The sequence below is a fragment of the Pyrgilauda ruficollis genome, unplaced genomic scaffold, assembly GCF_017590135.1.
Source record: "Pyrgilauda ruficollis isolate IOZ18807 unplaced genomic scaffold, ASM1759013v1 scaffold43, whole genome shotgun sequence".
NCBI classification, from domain to species: domain Eukaryota; kingdom Metazoa; phylum Chordata; class Aves; order Passeriformes; family Passeridae; genus Pyrgilauda; species Pyrgilauda ruficollis.
The window spans coordinates 7,123,121-7,149,070 of record NW_024525823.1 but is presented as its reverse complement, the minus strand read 5'-3'; the positions used below and the strand labels follow the sequence as shown (position 1 = coordinate 7,149,070).

At 36.3% G+C, this 25,950-nt stretch overlaps 1 protein-coding gene across 1 annotated transcript in view; it reads left to right on the top strand.

Annotated features, from left to right (window-relative positions):
* Positions 1–25,577, top strand: part of SEC63 (SEC63 homolog, protein translocation regulator) — a 54,279-nt gene extending 28,702 nt beyond the window's left edge. Inside the window, exons 9-21 of the mRNA XM_041478064.1 lie at positions 1,051–1,145; positions 3,728–3,860; positions 5,005–5,097; positions 9,842–9,996; positions 11,804–11,951; positions 13,716–13,798; positions 15,479–15,538; positions 15,762–15,920; positions 16,795–16,953; positions 17,762–17,863; positions 22,868–22,966; positions 23,818–23,922; positions 24,459–25,577. Coding sequence (XP_041333998.1) covers positions 1,051–1,145; positions 3,728–3,860; positions 5,005–5,097; positions 9,842–9,996; positions 11,804–11,951; positions 13,716–13,798; positions 15,479–15,538; positions 15,762–15,920; positions 16,795–16,953; positions 17,762–17,863; positions 22,868–22,966; positions 23,818–23,922; positions 24,459–24,602 — 1,535 coding nt within the window. The 3' untranslated portion in view covers positions 24,603–25,577. The remainder of the gene's footprint in view (positions 1–1,050; positions 1,146–3,727; positions 3,861–5,004; positions 5,098–9,841; positions 9,997–11,803; positions 11,952–13,715; positions 13,799–15,478; positions 15,539–15,761; positions 15,921–16,794; positions 16,954–17,761; positions 17,864–22,867; positions 22,967–23,817; positions 23,923–24,458) is intronic.
* The last annotated feature ends 373 nt before the right edge of the window (positions 25,578–25,950 follow it).

Here is a 25,950-nt window from a genome sequence, read left to right as displayed (position 1 = left end):
CTTGCCTTGTTTTAAGGTATTTTTTCAAGCTTCAGGACAAACAAACTTTCAGAATCTCCTTTCCTGGAGATTTTCAGTTGTTGATCTTAAATAATGGCAAGATATTTATAGTCATCTGAAAGTCTTCAATATGCTGTGGTGAGGAAGTGAATAGATAATTGAGCACGGAAATGAAAATTGATGCTCAGGGAACTTGACTCATTGTTACTAGTTTGAATTCACTGGGCACTTGCAGGTAAGCAAAAATAACTTTGACTTGCTCGTAAGAGCACTTGCTCAAAATATAAGAAGGAAGCTTGAGTAACTACTGCTGAAAAAGTTATTTTAACTGGAGCAAATCATTGTGTGAGCTCTCTGATTGTCTATGGCTGAGGGGTCTGCTATGTTCATGAGCAGGAAGCTCACAATGGGACTAAAATATCCAGTTGTCTAGGGCTTTCATTTTTTAATTACATAAAAACATTACAGAATGTTTTGTGGTAATACGGATTTTCCTAATCATATTAAGAAAAGAGCGGTCCATCAGCTTTGTGCAATTTGTTTGTAGGATTATTTATTGGACTTCTTTTCTCATAATTACAATAATGTTTTTGGTGAATTTTCAATGCTGACTGAGAAGAAAATGGAGCTGAAATTTTATCCTTCTTGTCTCCCTCATCCATACACATTGTGGTACTGCTGCAGGCACATGGGTTGCTGAGAGGAATGGTTCTGTGAGCATGCAGAAGTTGTCAAAGTGCTGTGCAGTGATGTCTGCTAGTCCTAATGAAGTCTAATTATGTTTTTTTCAAGACATTAAGTGTCAAATGCTGGACTTCATGCCATGCAAAATTGAGCCTTGAATCATCTCTTTTGTTTTGTGCCAGACATTGATTCCTGCCTCCTTTGCCCTGTGGCAGTAGTAACTGATCCATTAAGTAAAGGACATGGTTGTTCATGATTGTTGGGGGAGGAATGGGAATAAGTTTTATGGCTCAAGGTTCTGAACAAATCAGTTGGTGGCTTAGGATGTTGACATTTTCTTTGTCTCACTCCCAATTATCTTTGCAGGGCTTATTATGGTTTTAGCAGGGGCATCTGAATTTGATCCTCAGTACAATAAAGATGCAACGAGCAGACCAGCGGACAACATCCAGATACCTCAGGTCAGTCATGTCCAGAGGTGTTTTAACTGACCCCCCTTCAAGGGAAGAGGGAGGTGATGCTTCTGGGTGACCAGCTGACAGAATTCAAGTTCTTCAGGCATTATCTTTGTAGAGAGGCAGCTGTATCCCTTCAGAAACAGGAGTTAGAAGCTAGGCTTGATTTTAACTTTTTAAAAAGAAAAGATAGCATTAATGGTGCTAATGCTTATTTCAAATGGAATTGGTTTAGTATATAGGCTGCTGTATTGGACTTACGGGGATGGGGTAAAGTAAGTAGGAAATTAGAGTGCTAATCCTTAAAAACTTTGAAAATTGACATAAGGAGGTGATCACCATTTGATGTTCTTTTAAATAGTTAACACAAATCTGGTTGAGTGTGTTACCCATAAAATAAAATTATTATCTGGTGTCTGAATTAGTAATGTCTTTAAACATCATGAAGATTCCTCCATGAATATCTGTTCCCCTCTGATTGCCTTTTATATTAATTTCCATTCAGTGTTTCCAATGACATCAGGAATGCCATAAATGCATACTGTGGCAAATATTTTTTACTAGCAGAGTATTAGAAAGTCTTATTTATCAGAAACTAATGCTTTGATTTAAGAAGTTTAAAACACAAAATGCTCCAATAAAAATGTTTTGGGTCAGCAAAAAGAGGGGGAAATAGTCTCACAGATTTAACCTTTGCATGCACAGAGTTGAGTTTTCATGTTTTAAATGTGACCTAAATGTAAGAGTCAATCTATTTTCTTTTACTTAATTGTCTTTGTCTCTTTTACAAATTCTTTATCACGTGGTGGACTTTGAGTAGAAGATAGAATTGCAGTAAAGTGGGGTTTTTCAGCAATGAGAGCAAAAGGCTAGAAAAGATCATGATCGATGGTTCTTCACCCATCCTGTTGCCAGCATTGGCATTCTGCAAGGCCTTTTACATTTAATCATTCATTATTTAAAAAGCAGTCAAGCCTTCTGTAACCATATCCTGCTGAGAAGCTGTTCCAGAACTTGCTGTTCTAGTGATTAGGAGTCTTGTTTGTGACCAATTTGTATCCTTGGTTTTTATCATCACTATTCTGGAGTCTAAACTGTTCTTGCTGTGTATATCCTTATGCATCTGTAGACACAAGCAACATCCCATTAGTCATCTTTTTGTCTTTGTTTTGCTAAACTAGAAAAACTGCTGTCTTTCATTCCTCTCTTTTCCAAAAGGCTCATTTTTCTCCTCCTGCTATGTGCTGAACAGGGTACTGTTCCCAGTTGATAGATTTCTAAATTTTCCATTATTTTTTATCTGCTTAGAATTGTCCACAGTATTCTATGTTAAGTCTTACAGTGCCTTAGTTGGTGGCACTACTGCTCCTGTATTTCTGCAGGGAATGACTTTCAGCATACTCTTCTCCACAGCTGTTTTATATGGTGGTTTAGTACAATCAGAGTGGGATCAGTAAGTTTTCAGAGTTTCCCCATCTTAGGTATCTCTGTTTTCCAGCTAACAGGTTCCCATCTTCGAGCTGCTGTTCTTGTTATTTTGCAAGTGCATGACTTTGCATTTTATAACAGATTTTGTTCCCTTTCTAAAGGTCCCGTGTCATCTGTGTCATTCAGTGTCATCTGTGGTTTTTTCTGACTATATGGCAGGACAATTAACTAAAGCATCAACACAGAAGGGTATTGCTAATAACTTCTGCTAGTGTATCCTGCTTTTGGGGCCATGATCAATGTTCCCATTTTTCACAAAATGGTTTTTTAAGCTTTACTGCTCTTGATCTGGAGTTACACCAGGATGTGCTTATAAGAAGGTTCTTATAAGTTTCTTATAAGCACAGAGTCAGAAGATATTTTTTTCAAGTGTGGGGAAAGACTGGTTGGTGTAGCTTAGCTGTTGATACCCAAAGTTCTCTTTTTGTCTTAAGATTTTGGAATTTTTGAGCTTAAAAAATGAAGCTTCTGTGCCATGTACTAATGCTATTTTATCTGAGCTACTGTTCCTCAGACCTGTTTGAACCGTGGGTCTTGTTCCTGTGGGGAACAGGAAAGGTCATTCTGAGTAAAGAACACCATGTTTTTTTCAAGATGGTGTGGTTTGTAAAGAAGTTAAAATACTTGATCTTCAGCCTACCAGGATTTCAGGCTTGTAAACCTCCTTCCTGTTTTACCTGAAATTATTCCTAGGGAAGTTTGCTGTGTCTGAGATGGGGGAAAGATCTCAAGGTGATGCTGTTGCTTGTGCATATTAAGTTCAGTGTCTTCAAAGTATGGTTTTTTGCAGTAAAATCAGCTATTAAAAATATTTATCTGTCAATACAAATTTACTTAACACTACATAAGACAAGTTTTTTGCATGCAAATCTTTACAACCTGCCCATTGGCACATTGAAAAAAGGTTTATAAAGACACTTCTAAACTTTTTGGAGCTGGGTTTTGAATAAAAATGGCTAATGTTCATCTCTACAGAAATTTCCAAGGAAAAGTTACTTAAACTCCTGCTTTTGTAAACATGCTTTTTTCCCCTTGTGAACTCTTCTCCTGTATTTGCTTGTATTTTGCAATAAAATAGGTGTTTAACTGTTTTATTTTAGCTAATCAGAGAAATTGGTGGCATAAATTTAAAGAAGAATGAGCCTCCTCTCACCTACCCTTACAGTCTGAAAGCCAGAGTTCTGCTGTTGACCCATCTTGCCCGGATGCAAGTTCCTGAGGTCCTTGAAGAAGGTAATGGCTTCCCCCTAATCAGATATTACTGGAACAGAGCAAGATGCTGCTGCCTTCTACAGTACTTCTGATGCTTGTCCTGTAAAGAGTTGAATGGATCTCTGCTCAGTCTCCATGCAAGCTGCTTAGTTTTTCAACTTTAATGACCCTTTAGAGCATTTACTTAGCATTTCCTCACTCTCCTGACAGCCCTGCAATACTGGTATTTTACTTTTTAAAGGTTTTTGCTGCACATATGGCTTAGGTAAATTGTTTTTAATTTTTGTAATAGAATAAAAAGTTAAACAGGAAGTATATTTGCTTTTCAGAGCAAAGAAATCCAAGATCAGCATAATGCTGCTCTCTGTAGCATTTCCGTGTGTACTTATTTTTGGAGGTTTTTAGCCCGCTATGTGAAGTAAAGATGACAAGATTAGCACTTTAAATATCAGTTACCTGTGAGCTTTGGTGTGTGTTTTGGAATTTTTAATACTTTTGAATATTGAAACGGAAATGTTTCTAAATGCATTTCTTAAATTTCATCCATGAAAGCCATAGTTCTAGGCTGACCAGCAAAGTTGAGATGTTCTGCATTTTAATGGAAATAAAAAAAAAAACCAAACACAAACCAACAAACCAGGGAAAATGCATTGCTTCAAATTTGTCAGTTCCTTTCAAAAGAAAAATAATCAGTTTTAAAAAGTCATGAAAAATATCTCATCTTTCTTTTCCTTAGTTACTGTTTGTACTTAGAACTTCATAGAACTGCATTCAAGAAAGTTGATACATTGCAAATAATGTTTTTGCAAAACTGGTGTTTCACTTAAAATTAAAAATCCTGGTTTTAACCTGTGATTACCTAAATAATTAATGCAATTTTTAATATGACTGGTAAATTGTCTGTGCCATCCTGTTGCTTCTTTTAAGATGGATAAATATTGTTTCATTTGGTGTGGAAGCTGGTATACAAAATTTGTTTCCTCTTAGCACTTTCATTTTCCTGTTTTTTTAAGGAATGTTATAGATGGATATGTCAGTGAGAATAAAGTGGCAATACAAGAATGAATAGCAGTGAAGACCATGCCATTAAATGGTCCAGTTAATGTAAACTGATTGTTTTTCCTAAAAGTAGTACAGCATAATTGCAGCCAGTTGTATCTTGCAGATCAGCAGTTTATCCTTAAGAAGAGTCCTGCACTACTTCAAGAAATGATTAATGTGATCTGCCAGCTAATAATAATGGCTCGAAGCAGGGAAGGTAAGAAAAGAAAACTGTATAATTAAAACCAATGAATATGTTTCTTCATTGTGATACTTCATAAAGTCTTTGGTTGTTGTGGGAAACGTAACCTGTGATATTTAGAAATGCCTAAATGCACTTTTGCTCTTTTTGTAATGAGAGAGTACTCTATTTTGAGGATTGAAATGCTGCTGCTACCAAGCTCTGCTCTGAAATCCTGAGAGTGTGTCCTGCTTGTAATTTTTGCAATTAAAGTTTCTCCTTAACTGCACTTTACTGAAAAGGTTTTAACTGAAAACCTTTTCTTGAAGATGTGGTTCATTTTCAGTAGCAAAGCATTTAGTGTAAGACTTGTGTTCTTTCCATTTGCACTTCTACAATTTTTTCTCTTCTCTTATGAGTACCTTTTGTTTTTAAAATAATTTCTTTGCCATTATTTCTTTGCATGTTTCTTATATTTCTCCATATCAGACTTCTGTGCTCTTCAGCCTGCTATGTAGTTTTATTCTGAAGTTGTAGGGGCAGGTGCTTAGCTGTAATTGCCAGAGAAATGATAATTTAATTGAAATACAATGTTTAAGCATTTTTTTCCCACTGTAAAAATGCAGTTACTCAGAAGATGGTTCCTTGCAGTGTAAGGAAGCAAAGACTTGGATGTCATTCCTTTTTTGCACCAAACATAGTCAAGGCATTTTTTTATGTCAATACTGGTCACAATTTTTTTGCTATCAAACAATACTTACTGGTTGATCTCCACTAGACCAAAACTCCTTTAATGAGCATTAATAGCCTCCTACTCAGAATTTTGGATTTAGGAAAGATATTTCCCAGGACTATTGCAAGTGGTACTGGAAATTGTGCTCCATAACAAAATCAAGTGTGAGAGGGGATGTGAGCAGATAAGGATGTTGTGTGCTAGCTTTTCTTTAAATTTGGATAATGTTTTATAAAAAAATACCTGGGTCTCTATGATACTGTAAAATACTTCAAAGCTCTGAAAAATACATTTTTAGATGGCCTATGTATATATTAGTCAACCAACAAATAGTTGTTTTCTCTTGTGTAAAATGAAACCAAAATAACACAGGCAGAAGCTTTTTTATGCAGCAGAACTAGAAGTCTTTGTAAAATGAGCAGCACCTATAGTTCTTCTTCTAAAAGCTGAAATAAGATGTTGAACAGACTGCATTATATACTTTGCAACCTGAATGACCTTCAGGTAGCTGTATTCTTTTCCTCTAGTTCTGAGTATACATAGAGATACTTTATTTATTTGGCAGTAAAATAAATATTTATAGATGCTTTGTTCTTAGTAAAGTTCTTTGAAGTTTCCAGAACTTTAGATTTTAACTAAAATTAAAATAAAAGGAGACAGTACTTTGAAATGTAGTGGTGTAAACTAATTTTCTATTAGCAGGTGAAGTGGTTATTTATAAACCAAATCTGAACAACCTCTACCACTAACAATTTCCAGGGATTATCATTATCTCTTCCTGCCTCACTCATTTTGTGAAAGCAGAAGAGAATTTATAGCTGTCATTATGTATGGTAGAAGTTACTTCCCTAGATTTGGAAAAAAAGTGAATATATATCATAGGTGTAGTTGAGGACTTGTCTGGTATTTCTTTAACAGCTTTTTTTAAAATTATTTCCAAAGTTTGAAAGTGGCAGTAGCCAGAAATTTGTACCAAAGAACCAAACCAAGCATGCCAGTGCTCTCAGCACATGGTGTTAAAGAGAAGGTGATACCCAACAGTTGCCCATTAACAGTAATGAAATTGGGGATTTGAAGGTAAATAGTTTCAGGATTTTGGTCTTTGGTCTGAAGTGAAGTCACTGCTTTTACAACTTACTATTTATTTAGCAAATGTAATGCATTGACCCTATTTTTGATGACTGTGCATGTAGAGAGAACTGTATTGCTCTGGGAAACAACGGCAAATTGTAAAGGTGGCATTGGTTTGGTTTTGTGTTGTGTGTGTTTTTTAAAGATGAATAAAATTAAAGTTAGGTATTGAAATTTTTAAGAGAGTGCTTTGCTGAAGTTTATATTTGTCACCATAATTTTAAGCGACTTAACTGCTAACTGTAGTCGGTTTTGGGGCTGGTTCTAATATTCACTTACACCAGCCTTGACACAATACATAAAAGGATCACATGCTCCAATTAGTCATAGATCTTCATCAGTCCTGGCTCTATAAACGTACAAAGGCAATGGCGTGTGTTAATACTATCTAAAGAAATATTTTGGGGACAAATCATACTTTGTGAAACCTAAATTGATAGTGGGATGAGAAGTCTCATTTTGTGATGCATTCCGGTCTTTCAAATATTCTGAAATGTTTTTGTTACTATTGGAAGCTCAAAAACATCTGCCGCAATTTATGCTTACTTTGTAATCAGGTCTTTGGAAGAAAGACATTTGATAGGAATCTTCTCGAGCTTGGCACTTTGCTATGTGGCATCCCTTGCTTGCATCCATTGTTCTGTGGCTATTTAGCTGATACCTGAGAACCAGCAGGTGTAAATTATTTTCATGGCTTCCTTGAGATCATCCTTAAATATGATAAGTAGATAGCTGCCTTGCCAAGTGTGGTGTTTGCTGCCAAAAACATGGGATGCGCTCCAGTAGGTGCCTGCAGAAGTAAGGCATGCATTCAGCTGTCCAGTCAAAGCACATTCCTTAATTCAGCTTGGAAGCAGCAGCTTACTGAAGAGGTTGTGGCTTGACCCAGTTGTATGCCAGTCCTTGCCAAGTGACTCAAATTTGCATTTAAATTTGGGATTGACTACTTTAATGTCATATGTTTGGTTTAAACTGAAAGAGGGTGGTTTTAGATAAGAAATTCTTTGCTGGTGAGAGTGGGGAGACACTGGCACAGGTTGCCAGAGAAGCTGTGGATGCCCCATCATTGGAGGTGTTCAAGACTAGTTTGGATTGAGCAACTTGGTCTAGTTCCAAGGCCCTGCTTCCCAAGGCAGGGGCTTGGAACTAGATGATATTTAAGGTCAATGCAGACTATTCTATGATTCTTTATTTTTGGTCAATTTAATAACCTTACATTAAAGGTCATCTTGCATTGTGCAGTTTGACAATCAGAAGCTGTCAAAATAGGTACAGCAATGACATTAGTTTTATGGTAGGGGCATTTGGGGGATGTTAAAAGCTATGCTGTCCTCATGTCCACTCTCAGGGAACATAAAGACCTGTGTTCTTGTCAGGAAACCAAGATCATACTTTCCAACTTTAAAATATTTTTCTACTGTCATATGGATGATGAGTCAATCCTTTAAAAAAGAGAGTATTTTCTACTCTGACTAGTGCTCTGTGGTCTCAAAGCTCTAGGTCAATTTCCTGCAAAAGACAGTTTGTCAGAGATTATTTAGGATTCTTTTATTGACTTGGTTTGCAGTGTGTTTTTTTTAACTTAAAGAAAAAACAAATCCTGTGACTTTCCTTAGCAGCAGCAGCAGCCAAAAAATTACAGGGGAGGTGGAAGCTGAGTAAGATGGAAAGTAAATGTAGTGTTACTTGGTTGGGACATTAATCTTTCCATTACTACGTTTTTTTTTTTTAAGGTCAAAGTTACGTCTTAATTACCTGTGAGTCTAGCCAGGTAGTGCCATTTGTGTGTTTTATTTCTCTTTGCATTGCATATAATTGTCACATGTCCTTCCATGTAATTTGATTGATAGCTGATGTTACTTATAGCTTGGTGTAATTTGTAGCTAGGAGTAATTAGTGAAGAAAGAGACATTTTGAAGAGGAGAGGGGCAGCTGAAGCAGAGGCAGCAGTGATCTACCATGTGCAGTTACTATGCCCTCATAGCTGCTTAGAAATCTGCAGCGAGATAAGAAGTGGTCTGAAATGAGTTCTCTAAACAGGGCTTATGAGAAGTTTTATTTATGAATGAATGGTTGTCATGCAAAGTTATATTGCAGTTTGTGTCTGCTTTGCTTTTTCATTTCTTTGCAGATGTGATGAGTATTAATAATTTCTAAGTGAGTTTTGTTTTTTGTTTTCTTTTGCTCTGCTCTGGCTTAGATTTATTTCTTCTTGTCTACTTTATAATAATTTTAATTATGAGTGTATGTCTTTTTGTACATTAAAATATGAAAAGAATTATAGGCAATTTCTATTAAAAAAGTCAAATAGACACCTCTTTTAACCAATAAGTTTATTTATAAAAGTAATGCATTTGATATTTTTACAGCTCTTCTTATTGCCTTCTAACATAATATGCTGTGCTTAGCTTAGATTATAAATATAGTTTTCTTCTTGAATGTGATGGGCTGCTACCTATATGTTCGTTTCTCAAGATGGAAATATAATAAATAATGTATTGTAAAAGATTAATGTTTAATGATAATTTACAATAAATGGCATACTGAACATATTATACACACACATGCATAAAACATACAAATATAAAATAACTGTTTTGATGCTGCATTTTTTTAACTGAATTGGTGAAATTTTTGTCTATAATAATTGCATAGATACATTGTACAGTTGTTCCCTCAGACAATGTTAGTATTCAGCTGTGGCATCCTAAATAGAGGGAGGAAAATGTCTGCTGGTCTGTGTGGCTGGAGGGAGAGTAAAAATCTGCCTAGTTAATTATACCGAACATTTGAAGATGTCTCTTTCTTTTGCTTGGTGGACTGGAAATAAGGTTTTCTGTAATATCGATGTACACTGGCAAAGTGTAAGAAGAAAAAAAAATTAAAAATTATGTTGTTTGTTTCATTCTCCCCAAGAAAGGGAGTTCCGTGCTCCATCTTTAGGATCTTTGGAAAATTGTATGAAGCTTTCCCAGATGACAGTCCAGGGACTTCAGCAGTTCAAGTCTCCCCTTTTACAGTTGCCTCACATTGAAGAGGACAATCTGAGAAGAGTTTCCAATCATAAAAAGGTATAAAAATACAAATGATACTTGGTAACCTCTTAAAATGATACCCGCTACTTCTTTTACCTATTTGTGGCTAAGGAAGCAAGGTCATGAATTAGCTAAGAGAATAAAAATAGATTTATTTTTAAGAAACTCAATACAATACTTCCTAGATGTTCTGTCTGCTTTTGGTTTTCTAAAAGTCCAACTCAGGAGGTGGGAATTAGGATCAGAGATTTGTTAAGTGTAAGTAAGTGTAAGAGATCAGTCTGTGTTGACCTAAGAAACAACAGAAAGTTTCTTTCTTATTAAAATGTACTCTCTCCTATTTAATATTCTTCCAGAATGTGTCTGGAATATCCTACTGGGACTTTTTTCCTGGGGGTAGGGGGGCTTGTTTGGCTTTACATTGTTCTTAATGTACTTTGATAGAAAATATTTTTGGAAGCTTACACAGGGGAGTTCATAAAAGAAAAAAAAATCAGTAACTGTGGGAGGCATTTCAGGTTTTGTGATCCTTTGTGTGAAAGAGTGTGTCTCATAAAGCTTTTGCTGTGTAACTGTAGTTGGGTAAGTGTTGGGATTTGTAGAATTTAAGGATGAAAAATAATAGTCTTGTCTGAATACCTGCATGTGTTTCTTCACTCTGTTTCACCAATTATCTCTGCATTTCAACCTGCTTGTTCATTTGAGTCTAGTGTATCTTCTGGGAATGCCAGAAACAGTTAGAAACAGCCTTTTGCTTCTACTAGCAGCTGTTGACTTTTCTGATAGTTTTATTACAGTGGTTAATTTGGATGAATCTTGAAAATATTCTTTCTATCTGATGGAACTTTTGTTTCACTTTAACTACAGCCTTAGGGGGTGTTTAAGTGCTTCTCTGTTAGTGTCAAGACTGAGAATTCTTAGGTACTGCATTTTTTTAATCCTCTCTGAAGATGCTTGTTCATGAAATATTCAAGTAGTCATATCCTTTGGATAAAGTAAAAGATTCTCTTACAGGTATCATTAAAGACTTTTTAAATCCTGTCTTAAACTACAGGGAACATATGAGAAAATAAGCAATTTTAGATGTATTTATTGACATGTGCATTGTAACAAGTAAAAAACCAAATAATTTGGCTGTTATAATCCCACCTCTGTTTGCCGTGAAAGAGGGGAAAACCCCCAGTTTTTTAGGCTAATTTCACAGGGTGACATGCATTGAATTCTTCAAAAATACAGTGTTCTAGATTGGCAGTATGATCACTCTATCTGGATGCATGAAATTGTTTTTAATAAAGAAATGGTTTTAATGGTTTTAATTTATAATGGTGATATAATCAAATATTCAAATGTGTGTTTGTTTTATCCTTTTAGTCTGCTCTGCAAATCTTAGAAGGAGTGAATTTAGATTTGTTTGCAGTTCGGTACAAAAAAACCCCGTAAACTTGTATTTGGTTGTTTCTGCTAATGTAAATCTGAAAGCACTGAAGTATTCTATCTAAATAAAAACCCCTATTAGTAAGATCTCTTAGCTCAGCTTTCTGAAAAACCTGGCTGAAAAAACAATTTTATGAGAAACTATAAAGAACCATTTCTAAGGGGTGACGTACTGAGGAACACACCAGTGTTCAAAGCAGTTCTGTTTAGTAGGCTTGAGTGCAACCTCTTTGGTTTATTGTGTCTCAAAACATACACTTGCTAGTTTCCTAAAGTGTGGGTTTTTTTATAGGAACAAATGTAATGGTGTGTATGTATTAGTAACGTGGGGACAGTGATTTATTATGAAGAGCTGATTTGTGGACTGTGTTCTGTGCTACTATGGGACTTCCTTTCTTCTTTTTTTCAGTATAAAATCAAAAGCATTCAGGATTTGGTGAGTTTGAAAGGCTCAGATCGTCGCAATTTACTGCACTTTCTAGAAGACAAGAAATATGAAGAAGTTATGGCCGTCCTTGGCAGCTTTCCACATGTCACTATGGATATAAAACCACAGGGTGAGTGGGGGGTCCTTTTGTTCTGTGTATGTCACTCTGCTGACATTTTGATAGTCTGCTGGCAGTAAGCTTTTGGAGGATACTGAAACACAACTCACTGCTATCCATGTGACCTGGAAATTCCATACTTCTTTGGAGTGCTGGGGTTTTATACATGAGAGTTACAGTCTGAGGAGATAAAATACATTGAAACATTCCATGTATTCCCAAGCCAGCAGTAGTTTCTCATACAGGGGCTTACCTGAAATTTTGTCTTTCAGTTTTAATATTTCATGAGCAATGTGGAATTTTGGTTGAAATACCACTTTTATTAGGTATCTTAAACAGTTACACTTATTCCAGAATTTATGCTTAGCTTTCTTCAGCTTGCAGGTTCCTTTCTTCAGCATTTGTGAGGTTCCTTTGGGGTTCCTTTGTGATAATACTGGTGTAGTTTTTATATCTGGCAGAATTTGTCCAAGCTATGCTTAGCTCTGTTTTGTGTGCGCTATTTCAGTGGATGTATAATGCTCTCCCTCTCTGAAGATTTGGTATACTGTAAGCAGTTCCTGTTAGACAGCTTTGCAGTGGGAACTGAATTGGTTTTCTGGTCTCCTTTTCTTTGAAGAAAACCAGTGCTAGTAAATGTGTGATATTTGAAAGTTTGTTCTAATTCTTGTTTCTGGTTCATATTTTCATTGTGATAGCAATGATTGCATTCAAAATGTGATACGCTTAGTTTGGGGAGCCTGATTGTAATTTGGCTTATGTGTAGTCCCCTGTGAGAAGCAAATGTTAGAAGAAATACATGTTAAGGAAGCAAATTTCTGCCCATTTCAGTGTTTCTGAATGTTATTTGTGTAGTTTTGTTAGGTTTTTTTTTTAACAAATAAACAGAAAATTTTATGTTATTGTAGCTTAGGGTTGCATACAGTCTTGTTGATCTGCTTAAAATTCAGTCTTGAAGTACCTCCCCATATTTTAACAAACATTTTCCTGCCTGTAGTCTTCATTTGTCACACAGCTGCACTCAGGTGTGGAGGATTAAACCACGCAGATGCTTTTCTGTTTAGCTCAGTATTGCCATTATATAAAATATATATGTAAGACAAGTGAATAGTAAAACTGCTTTCACAGGGAGGTACCGGAGGGGAATAAATAAAATGTCTACACTGGAATAAAACTATTCCTCTCCTACCTGAGATGTTCTCCATTTTATAGGTTGGAGGTATAAACTCCTCAGTGGCTCCCCTGTGGGGTTTGTTTGATGTGTCAGTTAAACTAATCATTGCTGTTCTTTTATTTTCCTTTGCCTTCTCCTTAAAAAATAATTAAATGCATGATTGTTAATGTGGCACTGAAATTGAGTTGTTAATAACATGAAAGTTAGGAAAATGAAAATTATGATTCCCAGAACAAATATAACAGGGTCCCTCTGGTCATGTGTGATATTTCATGTTTCTGAAGTTTTATGCTTTAATATATAATGCACAGTATTACAGGGTTATGGCTCCCATGGCAGCTATAACTTTGAATTTTCTTACTTTCATGCAATTAAAATTTCAGACTCATTGTTGCAGTTTTATAGGTTGCTGAATTACCAGCTCTTGTTCTGATAGTATATTTGAAGTTGTAAGAGATTTATTAAATAATACTTTGAAATTATTTTTTGTTAAAAATTCTGGTATTTGAATGCTTATGTTTAGAAGTAGCAGAAGCATTGTTTAATGGAGAAAAAGGCTTTAAAGAAGTCTAATAGATGTGTTGTTTTTCTTTTCACACTAGTTTTGGATGATGAAGACAGCAACAACATCACAGTAGGTTCTCTTGTCACTGTTCTGGTCACACTAACAAGACAGACCATGGCAGTAAGTATTAAGAATACTTGTTCTTTTGTGGTAGCTGTGGGTGTACACTAGTAAAAAGGCATTTTTGGTTGTTTTGTAAACATAACTCTGAGGTTAAGATGTGAAATTGAGAACTTGTGCTCTTAATCCATCCTTATGGTTTTGTTTCTGAATAAGAAAGTTTTCCTGGAATAAAATCAAAGTTCAGTCTGACCCATTGCAGTTGTCTAGGGAACGGTAAAAGAATATGGCAAGTGATACTGCTCTGAAGTTTGTAAACAACAAGGAAATGAGACATTCAGAAACTTATTCTTGAACTAAAATAAAATATTCACTCAAGTCTTCAGGACAGTGTTTGCTTTTGCTTTATGTGGGCTGATAATGTTACAAATCTCTTGGGTGTTGTAGACACTTTTATGAAAGAAACACAGTCCAGCAGAATGCAGAATATGCGTAACTTAATATAAAGGAGGTACACCAGTGTCACATGAAGAGCGGGGACTGCTGTGTAGGAAACAGTGTGGCATAACCAAAACAATGCTATACCCTAGCAGTTAGACTTCTGACTTGTGCTTATTTTCTAGCTTAAAATGCATTAATGGCTTTTTTTTAACAAAGAACTTTTACACAGAGAACCTAAACAAGCTTCGACGTGTCAAAGACTACAGTGTCAATTTTTGCATCTGTACTAATGGCATAATAGTCTAAGTAAACAGAAGGTCTGAATTACACCTCTAAGTAACACAAGCCTGAGTATTGCAAGTGAGATCAGACTATTGAAGCCAGTTCAGCAGAAAGTCTGTATATACAAGATCCGTGTGCTCATACTGTGGTGGCCGAGGGTGCAGTAGGTAGAAAGCAAAAGCACTGTATCACTGTGCTGGAATTGCAAAAAGGAAATTGCAAAGGAAACTGAAAATTATGAGGATATTGAACTGTGCTTAGGAACTAAAATGTCTAACAGTATATAGAAGATTCATTTAAGATGTTTCCTATGTGATCTCCACTAGGCAGTCTGGCATAGAAACACATGACTATGAAACAAGAGCTAGCCTTTTGTATGAAGCATGTTTTTTCTGGTGGTATTTCCTATTTGCCATCTTTATATACAACAGCTCCTTGCTGTTTTGTTTGGGTGTTTTTGTTTTGTTTTTTTTTGTTTTTTTTTTTTTTTTTAATGGCCTATAGTATATTTTGAAGAAAGAAACAAATTAAAAAATCCATTTACAGAGAGGTGCCCCAGTCTATACTTACTAACATTGTGTTGTGTCTTAACATTTCACATTTCTGGTTTGATTTGTTGTTCTGTGTCCCTGAGTAGCAGAGCAGCTGTTGAAGCTTTTAATGCTCTGACAACTGGAGCAGAATTAGCATTTTACTACTGCTTGCTTTTGTGATATAGGTTGCTGTGCTTCATAAAACAAGTAGATTGTTTGGAACAAGGCAACATGTTGCTATTAAATTTCTTTATAATACAAGTGATGGAGATATCTGAGACCAAATGTTTGAACTAGTGTTTAATTTTGATCTGTTAATCCCCAGTTGTGTCTGTCTTTGATAAAAGAATTTGCCAGGAGTAAAATATTCAGACCTGAATATTTTCAGGTCTGATTAAGGTGATTTAGTTTAAGTTCAAATATGAAATAATAATTTGCTGTTGGTACAGAGGCATTAGTAGTTTTCACATTTTTCTCTAACCAGGAAGTGTTTGAAAAGGAACAGTCTATATGTGCAGCAGAAGAACAACCAACAGAAGACGGGGTAAGTGAAGAGTGAATGTTCCTCTTGCTAATTAAAGAGAACTTTCTTTCAGACCTTGAATTGCTAATTGTGCACTTCTCAAGCATTTTTTTCAGAAATGCCTACTGAAGTGTCCTTTGAACTGTGCTTTGTAATTTTGGTTCTCAGCTTAAAATGCTTAAGTACAGTTGAATGACTGAAATTTTATGAACAGAATAAATATTTTAATACTGCTTTCCTGCAGCAAGGAGATGCCAGCAAAGCTAAGAGCAAAGGATGGCAACAAAAGAATAAAGGAACCAAGAAAGCTTCAAAATCAAAGAAAAAGAAGCCATTGAAAAAGAAACCTGTGCCACCTTCATTGCAACCACAGAAACAGCAGAAGCAGAAACAAGCTAATGGGGTAGCTCATAGATTCAATTATATTTATAATTTTATTCAGTTTGTCACTTGTAGTCTGATGGGGAGTTTTGTATCTGTCTCTTACATTTCAGTTTATGCTTTTGTGAAGTGTGTCTTCTAAAATAACAATTTTTTTCTCTGCTTTAACAATTACTAGTGAAGTAATCAGGGAACTACCATGGCAATCTTTGCAGTGGCTGCTGAAAGTTCTGCTCAGCTATTTAAAAAATTTGGTTTCATAGTCCCTTCTTACTATTTGTTCTTGTTATGCTGCCTTCTTGGAGGTGAATTGTTCTGTAACTTCTACTTTTTCTTTAAAGATAAAAACTGAAATGAGACTTTGTTCTGGTAAATTAAGTAGCTTTAGTAAATTTATGTTCCCATGCATGGTGTTTTCTCCACCTCATAGTCTATGTTGTAGGTACTTTCTTATGTTCTCTGTAATTTTCTTAAGACTTTATGAAATGCAGTCCCAGAGTCATAGAATGGTTTGGGTTGAAAGATCATTTGGCTTAAAGAGCATTTAGTTCCAACCCCTCTGCCGTGGGCAGGGATGCCACTCACTGGATGAGTTTGGCCAGGGCCCCACCCAGTCTGGCCTTGAACACTTGCAGAGATGGGACATCCAGTCTGGGAATCAAATACTGTTTTTCCTGTTCTTGTTGTGAGGGCTGTATGGAGAAGGAAAATGGCTTCTGTCCTCTCAGTGAATGAGGTGGAAAGAATTAATCTTCACTGTAGACATAACTCTGTGACACAAAAAGAGCGTAGATAGTGCTGCCCAACCTTAAGGCAGGCGCTGTGAATTCTGTGTACTACAGTAATGCAGACAAACTAAGTTAGAGGTGTTGGGTTTTTTTTTTCTTTCTCATTAGGAAGTCGTTGTGAAGGAAGAGGAGGAGGAGGTCTCTGATAAAGGAAGTGAATCTGAAGAAGAAGAAACAAACAGGGACTCTCAAAGTGAAAAAGATGATGGAAGTGACAGAGACTCTGACAGAGAGCAAGATGAGAAGCAAAACAAAGATGATGAAGCTGTAAGCCTTACTTTTTCTTGAAGGGTAATGTTGCCTCTGGGGTTGAGAGAAAACGCATTTTAATCCTCTAGCATCCCCTCAGGCTAGGCAACACTAGGATGAAGGAGTAATACCGGTTCTCCAGAGGTTTTCAGACCTCATTCTGGTATAAGAGCTTTGTCATTGAGAGTTTGTTCCGGAATGAGTAGCGGAGAGTCTTTTCAGCATGGTCAGAAAACCTAGAAATGACATGAGAAAATGGCTAAACTTCAGGAGAAAAAATACTTCTTTCAGCATAATTTGATTACTATCTGCTGCAGATTTGTGACTTAAAGTCTCTTCTTTGAAATGTGTTCTTTACAGCCAGTGGCTGTTGCATGCTGCAAAGTGCATCCTAAGCATGCAGTAGGTGAACAAACTTGTACAGGTGCTTACTTAATGCTAGTAACTGTCAAGTTATGTGTCTAAACTGTAATAATGTAACAGAGTGAAGCATTGTGGTGGTAGATGATTTCTGCACCACAAGTCTTACAATAAAAGACTTGAGTGACAGCTGAATGGCCCATACAGGGTTAGATTAAGTTCTGATGGGAAAGGAATCATCAAACTTGTAATCAGGACTCTTGTGGCTGAGGTAGTGTTTAGGGGTAGTGTTGTAGAATTGAATTTTGAAGAATGTGTGCAAACCCTACAGATCTGCTTTTTCCCTTTATAATGTTCAGTATTGCATGAGAACTAGTCACATGTACCATTTTCATGGACCATTTTCTGTCTTTTTAATGCAAGAGATGATTAGTGCACAGTAATTCCTTAACCTTTTCTTTGACAGGAGTGGCAAGAATTACAGCAAAGTATACAGAGAAAGGAGCGAGCCCTTCTTGAAACGAAGTCAAAGATAACACATCCTGTTTACAGTCTTTTTTTTCCTGAGGTCAGTTATAAAAAACATTGCAGTTGTGAAACATGAAAATTAATAATAATATAAATTAATTGATCCATTTATATTTTTTACTGTAAAAACAAAAAAATTGATCCATTTTTATTTTTTACTGTATTGGATTTTTAAAAAAAGCTTAATGCCTGGGAAAAAGTTAGTATGAATTTTATAAAGTCTTAACTTAAAAAATGAAACGCTTTCAGGTACTTTTCTAAAACCTTTTTCTTCATTATGCTTTCTACTCAGTTCCCAGAGACTTGCAAACCTGTATAAAACTTAAGGTGGAACATTTGGGTGTTTTTAACTCTACCTCTAACTTGCAAGTGCCTGTGACTGGGGGAGGTCCTGACCCCTCCTATGTGATGAGTAATCACAGGAGAGTTTGGGGGTCGTTTGGATCAGCAGATAGTTTTGGCTTACTGATTGGCTTAATTCTCAGTGCAGCAATGTGATTGCAGCACAGTGTGCAGCTGTGGAAGATGGGGTTGGTTGGCAAAGCTGTCTCTTTTCACCACAGTGTAGTCTGGAAGTGGCAGAAGCCAACTGTGGAACAGTCTTTCCTATAGAGTTCAAAAGTACAAGTTCTACTGTGGATGAGTGTCAGAGGAAATTACATATTTGAGAGTGGTGACTCAGTATAGGCTGAGGTGTGTTCACAGCAGCCTTTGGTGTTGAAAGTATTACCTGATATATCAGCTGTTACTTGCACTAACAAGTAACAGCTCTCTCTCAGCTTCTCTCACTTGTCTGAGAAGCCCTTAAAAGCAGTGGAACCTTGAAAAAGAGGAGATTTTTCCAAATGGAGGTTTTGTGTTCTGAGCAGATAAGTTAGGTCCTTGGAGTGATCTGATTGGAACCAGGAAGGAGTAGTATTTGGCCGCATTTTCTTTCTTGGCCAGTGGTTCAAGAAATGGCTAATCAATTCCTTTCCTGCCTTGCAGTCTGACTAAGGAACTAATCTAGGATCTCTTCTCTGTTGTTGTGCTATTGCCAATAAGGCAAATAAATTGTCTTCCTGACATCTAGTTTTGTAATGGCTGAGCTTGAAGCTGTATTTTCCTGACAGTTGGGTGCACTTCCATCTCTCAGTACAGCTTCCACCAGTACACCAGCATAGTGTAAAAAGGTGTGCTGCCATTCTGCTCTTCTGGCTGCCTTAGATCATGGCAAATGTGCTGCAGAGTCTTAATACTTCCTTGCTGTGAAGGCAGCTGGCTTTGGTCATCAGTTGAAGCTCACAGACAGTAAGTGCCATGCCCAGTGCCTCAGGGATGCTGAATATTTGTATTTCTCTTTTACTAAAGTGAGGGTCCTTTCAGAGACTTTGCTTATACTTACTCTGTATGGAGCTGCATATGTTTCAGCTGTGTGTAACTGAGTTACATATGGGTTTTGTGATAAAAAACCTAAATACAGCTTGCTGCTAAAAAGAAATCTAGGGCTGATCTGAATGCTTGAACTTGAAGATACACACATATCCTCTCATGGTACTGCAGTTGTAAATTTTCCAACTTTACTGATTTCATGAAAGTTGAATGCAGCTGTACTTTGTGCTGTAGCTGCAGTTGGAGCAGATTCAGATAGAGTTAATCTGCAACATCTGAGGGACAAAACCCGTCATACTCTGTTTTGGGTTTTTTTTCTCATCTGTTATTTAGAGTATTATTTGTACTGTGGTCATGGCCAGTTCAGAGATAAAAAATTAGAGATAAAATGCTGTGTTCCAGATTTTGAAGATTTTTGAGTAGTAGCTGAGCATAATAATACTTATTCTCAGGAGGCAGCCTTAATGCTGTTTCATCCAATTTTTGGGGCAGTTGATTACTCTGCCAGAGATGTGTCTTTAATCTGTGCAGGTTCCTAAAGAATTATCTTCTGCTTCTGCATCCACGGGTCCAGAAACTGCACAGATTGTAGTTTTGACATTTTTTAGGTAGAAACTGGCCTTGGTGTTCCAATTTCATGAACATACTGGTTCCCTGGCAAGCCAAACCTTGCACCCATCTGTTAAAGGGCGTTTTGCCCACTTGCCTGTTAGTTTGCCAGATTCTCACAGGCATAAGCTTTAAATTCCACCCAATAAGCAAGAGGAAAATCACAGTCCTGCACAGTTGTCCTTTCTGTAAAAAAGTGATGGCACTTAAGGGTAAGGAACACTCCTGTAATTTCAAAAAAATTTACTCTATAGAAGATCCTTTGAGCGTTAAATCAATGGTTGTCATTTGCACTGGTATTTTTCCCCCACTTGGCTGTTATTTTTACTAGTTTTTGTGAAAAGCCATTTGATGATTTTGATCTTTGTCTCTTTCCATCACTCTCAATGGCAAGGAATTTTTTTTAAGAACAATATATAGTAAGTCAGCACAATGTTTTGGTAAAATCAAAAATCACATTGATACAACTGCAGGTCCTTTTTATTATGGTCACAGTCTTCATAGGCCCAAAATGGATTAGCCATTTCTGTAATGGATCTTGCTTCTGTAGCTCTTGTTCATCTGTACTATTTATACTGTTCATCTTTCTATTCCTAGAGGCCTCTTGGCTAGGAAATAAACACTTTGACTGCCTAAGAGTCTTCTTTGCTACAGCTGTCAAGAAGATTGACAATATATTTACTGTTGAAACTTATAGATAAAATAACTTATGCCTTGTAATCACATGGGATGGTTTTTCCTGAAGAAAACCACTTGGAGTAGTTGTAAGAAGGATTTAGAATTCTACACATTCTGGCATTAAATAGCATACAGATAGGTTTTTGTCCTGTTCTCTGTGCCCGTTCCAAGAACACAAGGGAATGCTGATGCTTCACTGTGATGCTTTTGCTTTTATACACCTCAAAATCGGTATTTAACATGTTGAGTTAATTTTACATTTCTCTGTTCTGGGACTCAGGAGTGCCTAATCGGTGTTTTTAGTTGTTGGTGTGAGTGTCTTGCTGTTGTAAATGGTTGAATATTTCAGTGAGATTGTGATAGTATAACAATTAGTCACTTCGAAAGAAAAAAGGAATTAATTTGCCTTTTGTAATTTTTCAACATGCATGATTTAAATCTCAGCTCACCAAACACTGGCTTCTGAAGTGTTAAAAAAAATCTAAAACTACTGAACTTTTAACTCCTCTGGTAGAGACAAAAATTCTTAAAATTCTACATATTAACAGCATTTGCTTCCCAAGTGTGGAGTTCAGAAGTTGCTCACTGGTAGTGTTGAAAGTCCACTGCATCCTTTCTTTCAGTCCTTCTAATCCTGTTAGATTAAAAATAAAACAACCACTTTTTATGGGACACTGAAGCAGCTGCCTGATTGTTTTTGGTGTAGATGTAATAAAAATTGGCTCCCTGGTTTGGAGTTTTGACTTGTAACTGTAATAAGATGCACTTTTTAGGACTCCAGTCTGTTATAAACATGAGTTACCAAACCGTCAGGGGTGGGTAACAGTTGGCTTGGAAGACAGTTCAGCATTTGGGTTATCTAAAAAGAATGTGTGTATTCCCCTTTTTTCCCTGAAGGGTAAGATTATGCTGTTGTGACTATTACCTGTCTACTAAAATACCATAACCATGTAGAAGTCTTCCCCCTTGTCCCTCACTATTCTCACTTGTTTTAAACAAAGGCTTAAGGAACTATAGGAACAGGAACTTGCTTTGCAGTACTAAACTATATTTTTTTTTACAATAGAAAGGTTTCAGCTACTATTAAAGCAAAGTGGATTTTGTCTAAATTGAGTGCCAGAGGGTTAACCAAAAAGGTGTACTGTTTAAATGAAGAACAGTTGGTGTTAGAGAACTGTCTTTACCGTTTGAGAATGGTTGTGTCTGTGCTGCTGAACTGTGCCACAGTCCTAGAATTCTGACTTAAATTGAAGGAAAAGATCACTATTTTTGTGACAGCATTGCTGTCTTGTATGAAGGACCACACTAATTTAATTTAATTTGGGAACTCTGCTCTAGCATCTGTGATGGTAAAACCTTGAGACCTGCAGCTATTTGGAAACCTGTATGTGATAGGGAGCAGTTGTTGGGCATCCTTTACAAATATACTTCAATATTGATTGATACTGTGTGGTTGTGTTTGTGGGTCCCAGGATGAGGGAAGAGATGTTCTATGTTTCAGAAGGCTTATTTATTATACTATATTAAAATGCTATATTAAAACTATACTAAAAAGAATAGAGAGAAAAGGATCCTTCAGAAGGCTGGAAAGGAATAGAAAGGAATGATAACAAAAGCTCGTGACTCTCAGAGAGTCTGACACAGCTGCATCTTTGATTGGTTATTAAGTAGAAACAACTCACAGGAACCAATCACAGATGCACCTGTTGGCAAACAATGTCCAGACCACATTCCACAGCCATCAGATAGTTAATTGTTTACATTTCTTTTCTGAGGCTTCTCAGCTAGAATAGGAGAAAAATCCTAGCAAAGGATTTTCATAAAATTATCATGGCGACAATACTGAGTCATTTCCTTGAAGTGAAATCTCAGTGTGTTCAAATGTCATTTCACTTTTTAGAGGGGGGAAGCAGTGGGACTGAGCACGCTTGCCTGAAAAAAGACTTTGCTGCGAAGAGTTCTTTATCTGTCTTTAAACTTTCCTTGCTTTCTATGCTCAGCTTTTTATCCGGGTCGGATTTCTGTTGAAGGACCTAATGTTGTTTTATATTGCATGAAGTTGCTTGTTAATCCTCAGTGGACACAATTTTTCGGGGTGGTTCCATGTCCCACATGGTAGCTGAAGCTGAATACATGGCTTGAAGCCTTTGGAGACCAGCAGTTACTTGTCATAACCTGTTTGCTTTCAGTGTGCAGTGTACACCATGTATTTTATTAATGCACATCCAAGAGTTTAAAAAAGCCACCAAACACAAACTTCCCTTTCTGTCTGTGTTACAAAGACCAGTGAATCCTAATTGACTGTTGAAAAGTGTAGGGCATCTTGTTCTATGACTTCTGTAATGCTGGTGTTTTTTTACTGTTGTTTTTTTCCCCTTTATGAAAGGAAAAACAAGAATGGTGGTGGCTGTATATTGCAGATCGGAAGGAGCAGATGTTAATATGTATGCCATACCACGTTTGTACACTAAAAGATAAAGAGGAGGTAAAGTACTTGGAGAGTTTTCTTTCTGGGGTATTACAAAACTCTGTTGAAGTGTTTCTGGTATGCAAATACATGTAGATTTTAAGTTTTTTAATATTTATCTCTTAAGATGGAAAACAATTTTTACTCTTGAAAAAGGAGAAAAGTGCCTTTTAACTATGAAAATTGATAGTGGAGAAAGAAAAAGTAATTTAAGATGACTTTGAAGTTTCTTTTGGAATATGTTTGGTTTATTTTTTCCTTGATATCAAAAGATGATGAAAAGCAGTATTCATATGCAGTGAAATTCCTAAATTTATTCACATTGTTAGAAATACTAAGTGTTCTCTTTCTGTACAGCAGAGACTGTAACAAATTAATTAGCTTTGGCTCATATAAACTTTGCTGAACCTGTAACCTTTGGCAGTGTTATTCCTGCCACTTTTCTGAAAAATTAAAACCTAATGTGTTTGTTCTTCCAAATTAGGTGTTACATTCAATTTCAAATAACAGCAGAGTTAAGATAAAACTTTCAGCAGACTAAATATTTTAACCTGTTTGGGTTTTTGAGGCTTAGCATACAGCAGGGTGAAATTGTGCACTTAATGTAGTTACTTGGCCTAATTAAAAAAGAAAGTCATTGATTGCGTGACTCAATGATTTTTCAGCTTTCATGGCAGGTATTGTGTTTGGGTATTGTTGCTCTTTTTTGCAGGTATTTTATTACGTAGAGATATTCAAAGAAGTGTTCCTAGTAAGAAATTAGCACTTCCTATTATTCTGTAGTAGTGTTCATTGGAGGACTCAGGTACTTGTTTCAATGTGTCATTTGAAAGCAGTAAGAACTTAATGGTATGAAATCTCTTTTGTAGGTAGAGCTGAAGTTCCCAGCACCAGGCAAGCCTGGAAACTATCAGTACACAGTTTATTTAAGATCGGATTCATATATGGGATTGGACCAGATTAAACCATTGAAGGTGAAGTTTGACTCTGTTATATACTTGTATTACATTGAAAGCTACTTCTCATGGTCATTAAAACCAGAAGTCCTGTTAATAAGAATTTAACCTGTCCTAATTTTAAAACAAGTGGGAAGGATGGACTTAGAAAGGGTTTCTGCCTCATGTACAGTGGTAGTTTTATGATGGATTAAATGATTAAATCTAAAATTCAAGATGCTTTCCCATGCTTGTGTTTATTCAGTTTCTGCAGTATGGTTGGCTGTGGCGTTTTATACCTTGAGGTTTGCCATGCCATTTCCTTGTCCTTTCTTAGTCCTAGATTCATCCAGTTAATGGGAAAAATCTGGCATGCCTTACTTCTGGAAGCAGTTCTTGGTTTTGTTTCTGGTTTGGGGAGTGGGATGGGATTTGTTTTGTTATTTACTTGGTTTTTTCAACTGTTCTTTTGTGGGTTGCTTGTTTGTTTTGTGTGTGTGAATTTGTTTTCCCAAATTGCTGTTTATTGTCTGTAACAGTTTTTTCCCCTCTTCTTTTTCCTTATCCAATTACAGCTGGAAGTTCATGAAGCAAAACCAGTGCCAGAAAATCACCCACAGTGGGATACAGCAATAGAAGGTGATGAGGACCAGGAAGACAGTGAGGGCTTTGAAGACAGTTTTGAGGAGGAAGAGGAAGAAGAGGAAGATGACGATTAAACATACTATTGATTGACTACAATATCTGCACACAGTGCAAGCTCTTGGTCTGACTGTGGAACTTGTACAATTAACCAAGAAACACAGTACAGAAGCTTTGAGAAGGCTGAGTTTAAATTTTCTTTACCAGTTAAGAGTGCATTATGTAACTTCTCAGTGGAGGTGAAACAAATCTGTTGCCATTGATACACCTTGGAATATGCTTATGGCTCATAGCCTTCAAAGTGCAGGATGGTGCATTTGTTTCAATTGAAAATAAAAGCTTTTTTATTATAAATGTCCAAAAGTGTGGGCTATGTATTGTCTGATCAGTTTAGGGTCCAATTTAAATAAAAGGTACTGTTAGCTAGGAGCAAACTTTCAATCAATTTTTCTGCATTAGGAATTTATTTTAGAAAATGTTTTGGTATATTTGACATTACAAATATCTGTTGATTGAAGCAACATTTGCTCAACTTTCAAACTTGATTGGTTCTGTGGTATTCATTAACTGTTTTGCTGTGATACTGCTCACATTATTCATAGCTTTAAGAATCTGTTTTACTTAACTTGATCATTACAAATTGGCATCATATCCATTGCCACATTCCATATATTCTGGAGGGCTGCTTTTTTTAGGACTGTTGCCTTTTTATGCCCGAGATTATAATGGAAATCATAAACTTTCTTGACTCTGCCATAGGATACTTATTAATGGCTTAAAACATTTTTAAGCCTTTATTTCATCAGATCAACAGGAGATCTGAGTCTTTTGATAAACAGAATGTCTGTAAGTAATTTTGGGACCACATGTTATGTAAGCTAGTGGCTTTTGTGTAATACCTTTATAAAAGGTACATGCTGAAAGCCGAAGTATATTCTTAATTCTCAATCTACCTGACACCGTCAGAAACATTTTAAGGGTAAAATACAACATGCAAAGAGGGCATGTTTTGTATCAGTTTTGAATTCCCATCAATAAACTGGACAATTTGATGGCTGTTTGCATTTGTAATAGTCTGCATCTTTGTCTGAGGTTGTTGGTTTGTTGTTTTGGGTTTTTTTTTTCCTACCCTAGTCTTCTGCAAGGTTGTAAACAAGATAGTGATTCTGTTCCTACCCCTTGTAAAGAAAAAAAAATCAAGTCTTATTGGAGGATGAATTCAGGGAGGAGAGCATCAGGGCTATTAGTGTATTTATGAGACTTGACTAAAGCCATGGGTGGATTCTTCCTTTTCTTCCTCTCAATAAAACAAATGAAATGTTGCATTTCTATACTTCAGAAATACTTATGAGCGTTCTGCAAGTAGGAATAGATGTATTTCTGTTCCTGTGTATTGAACTATGAAAATACAATGCTGTAAAATGT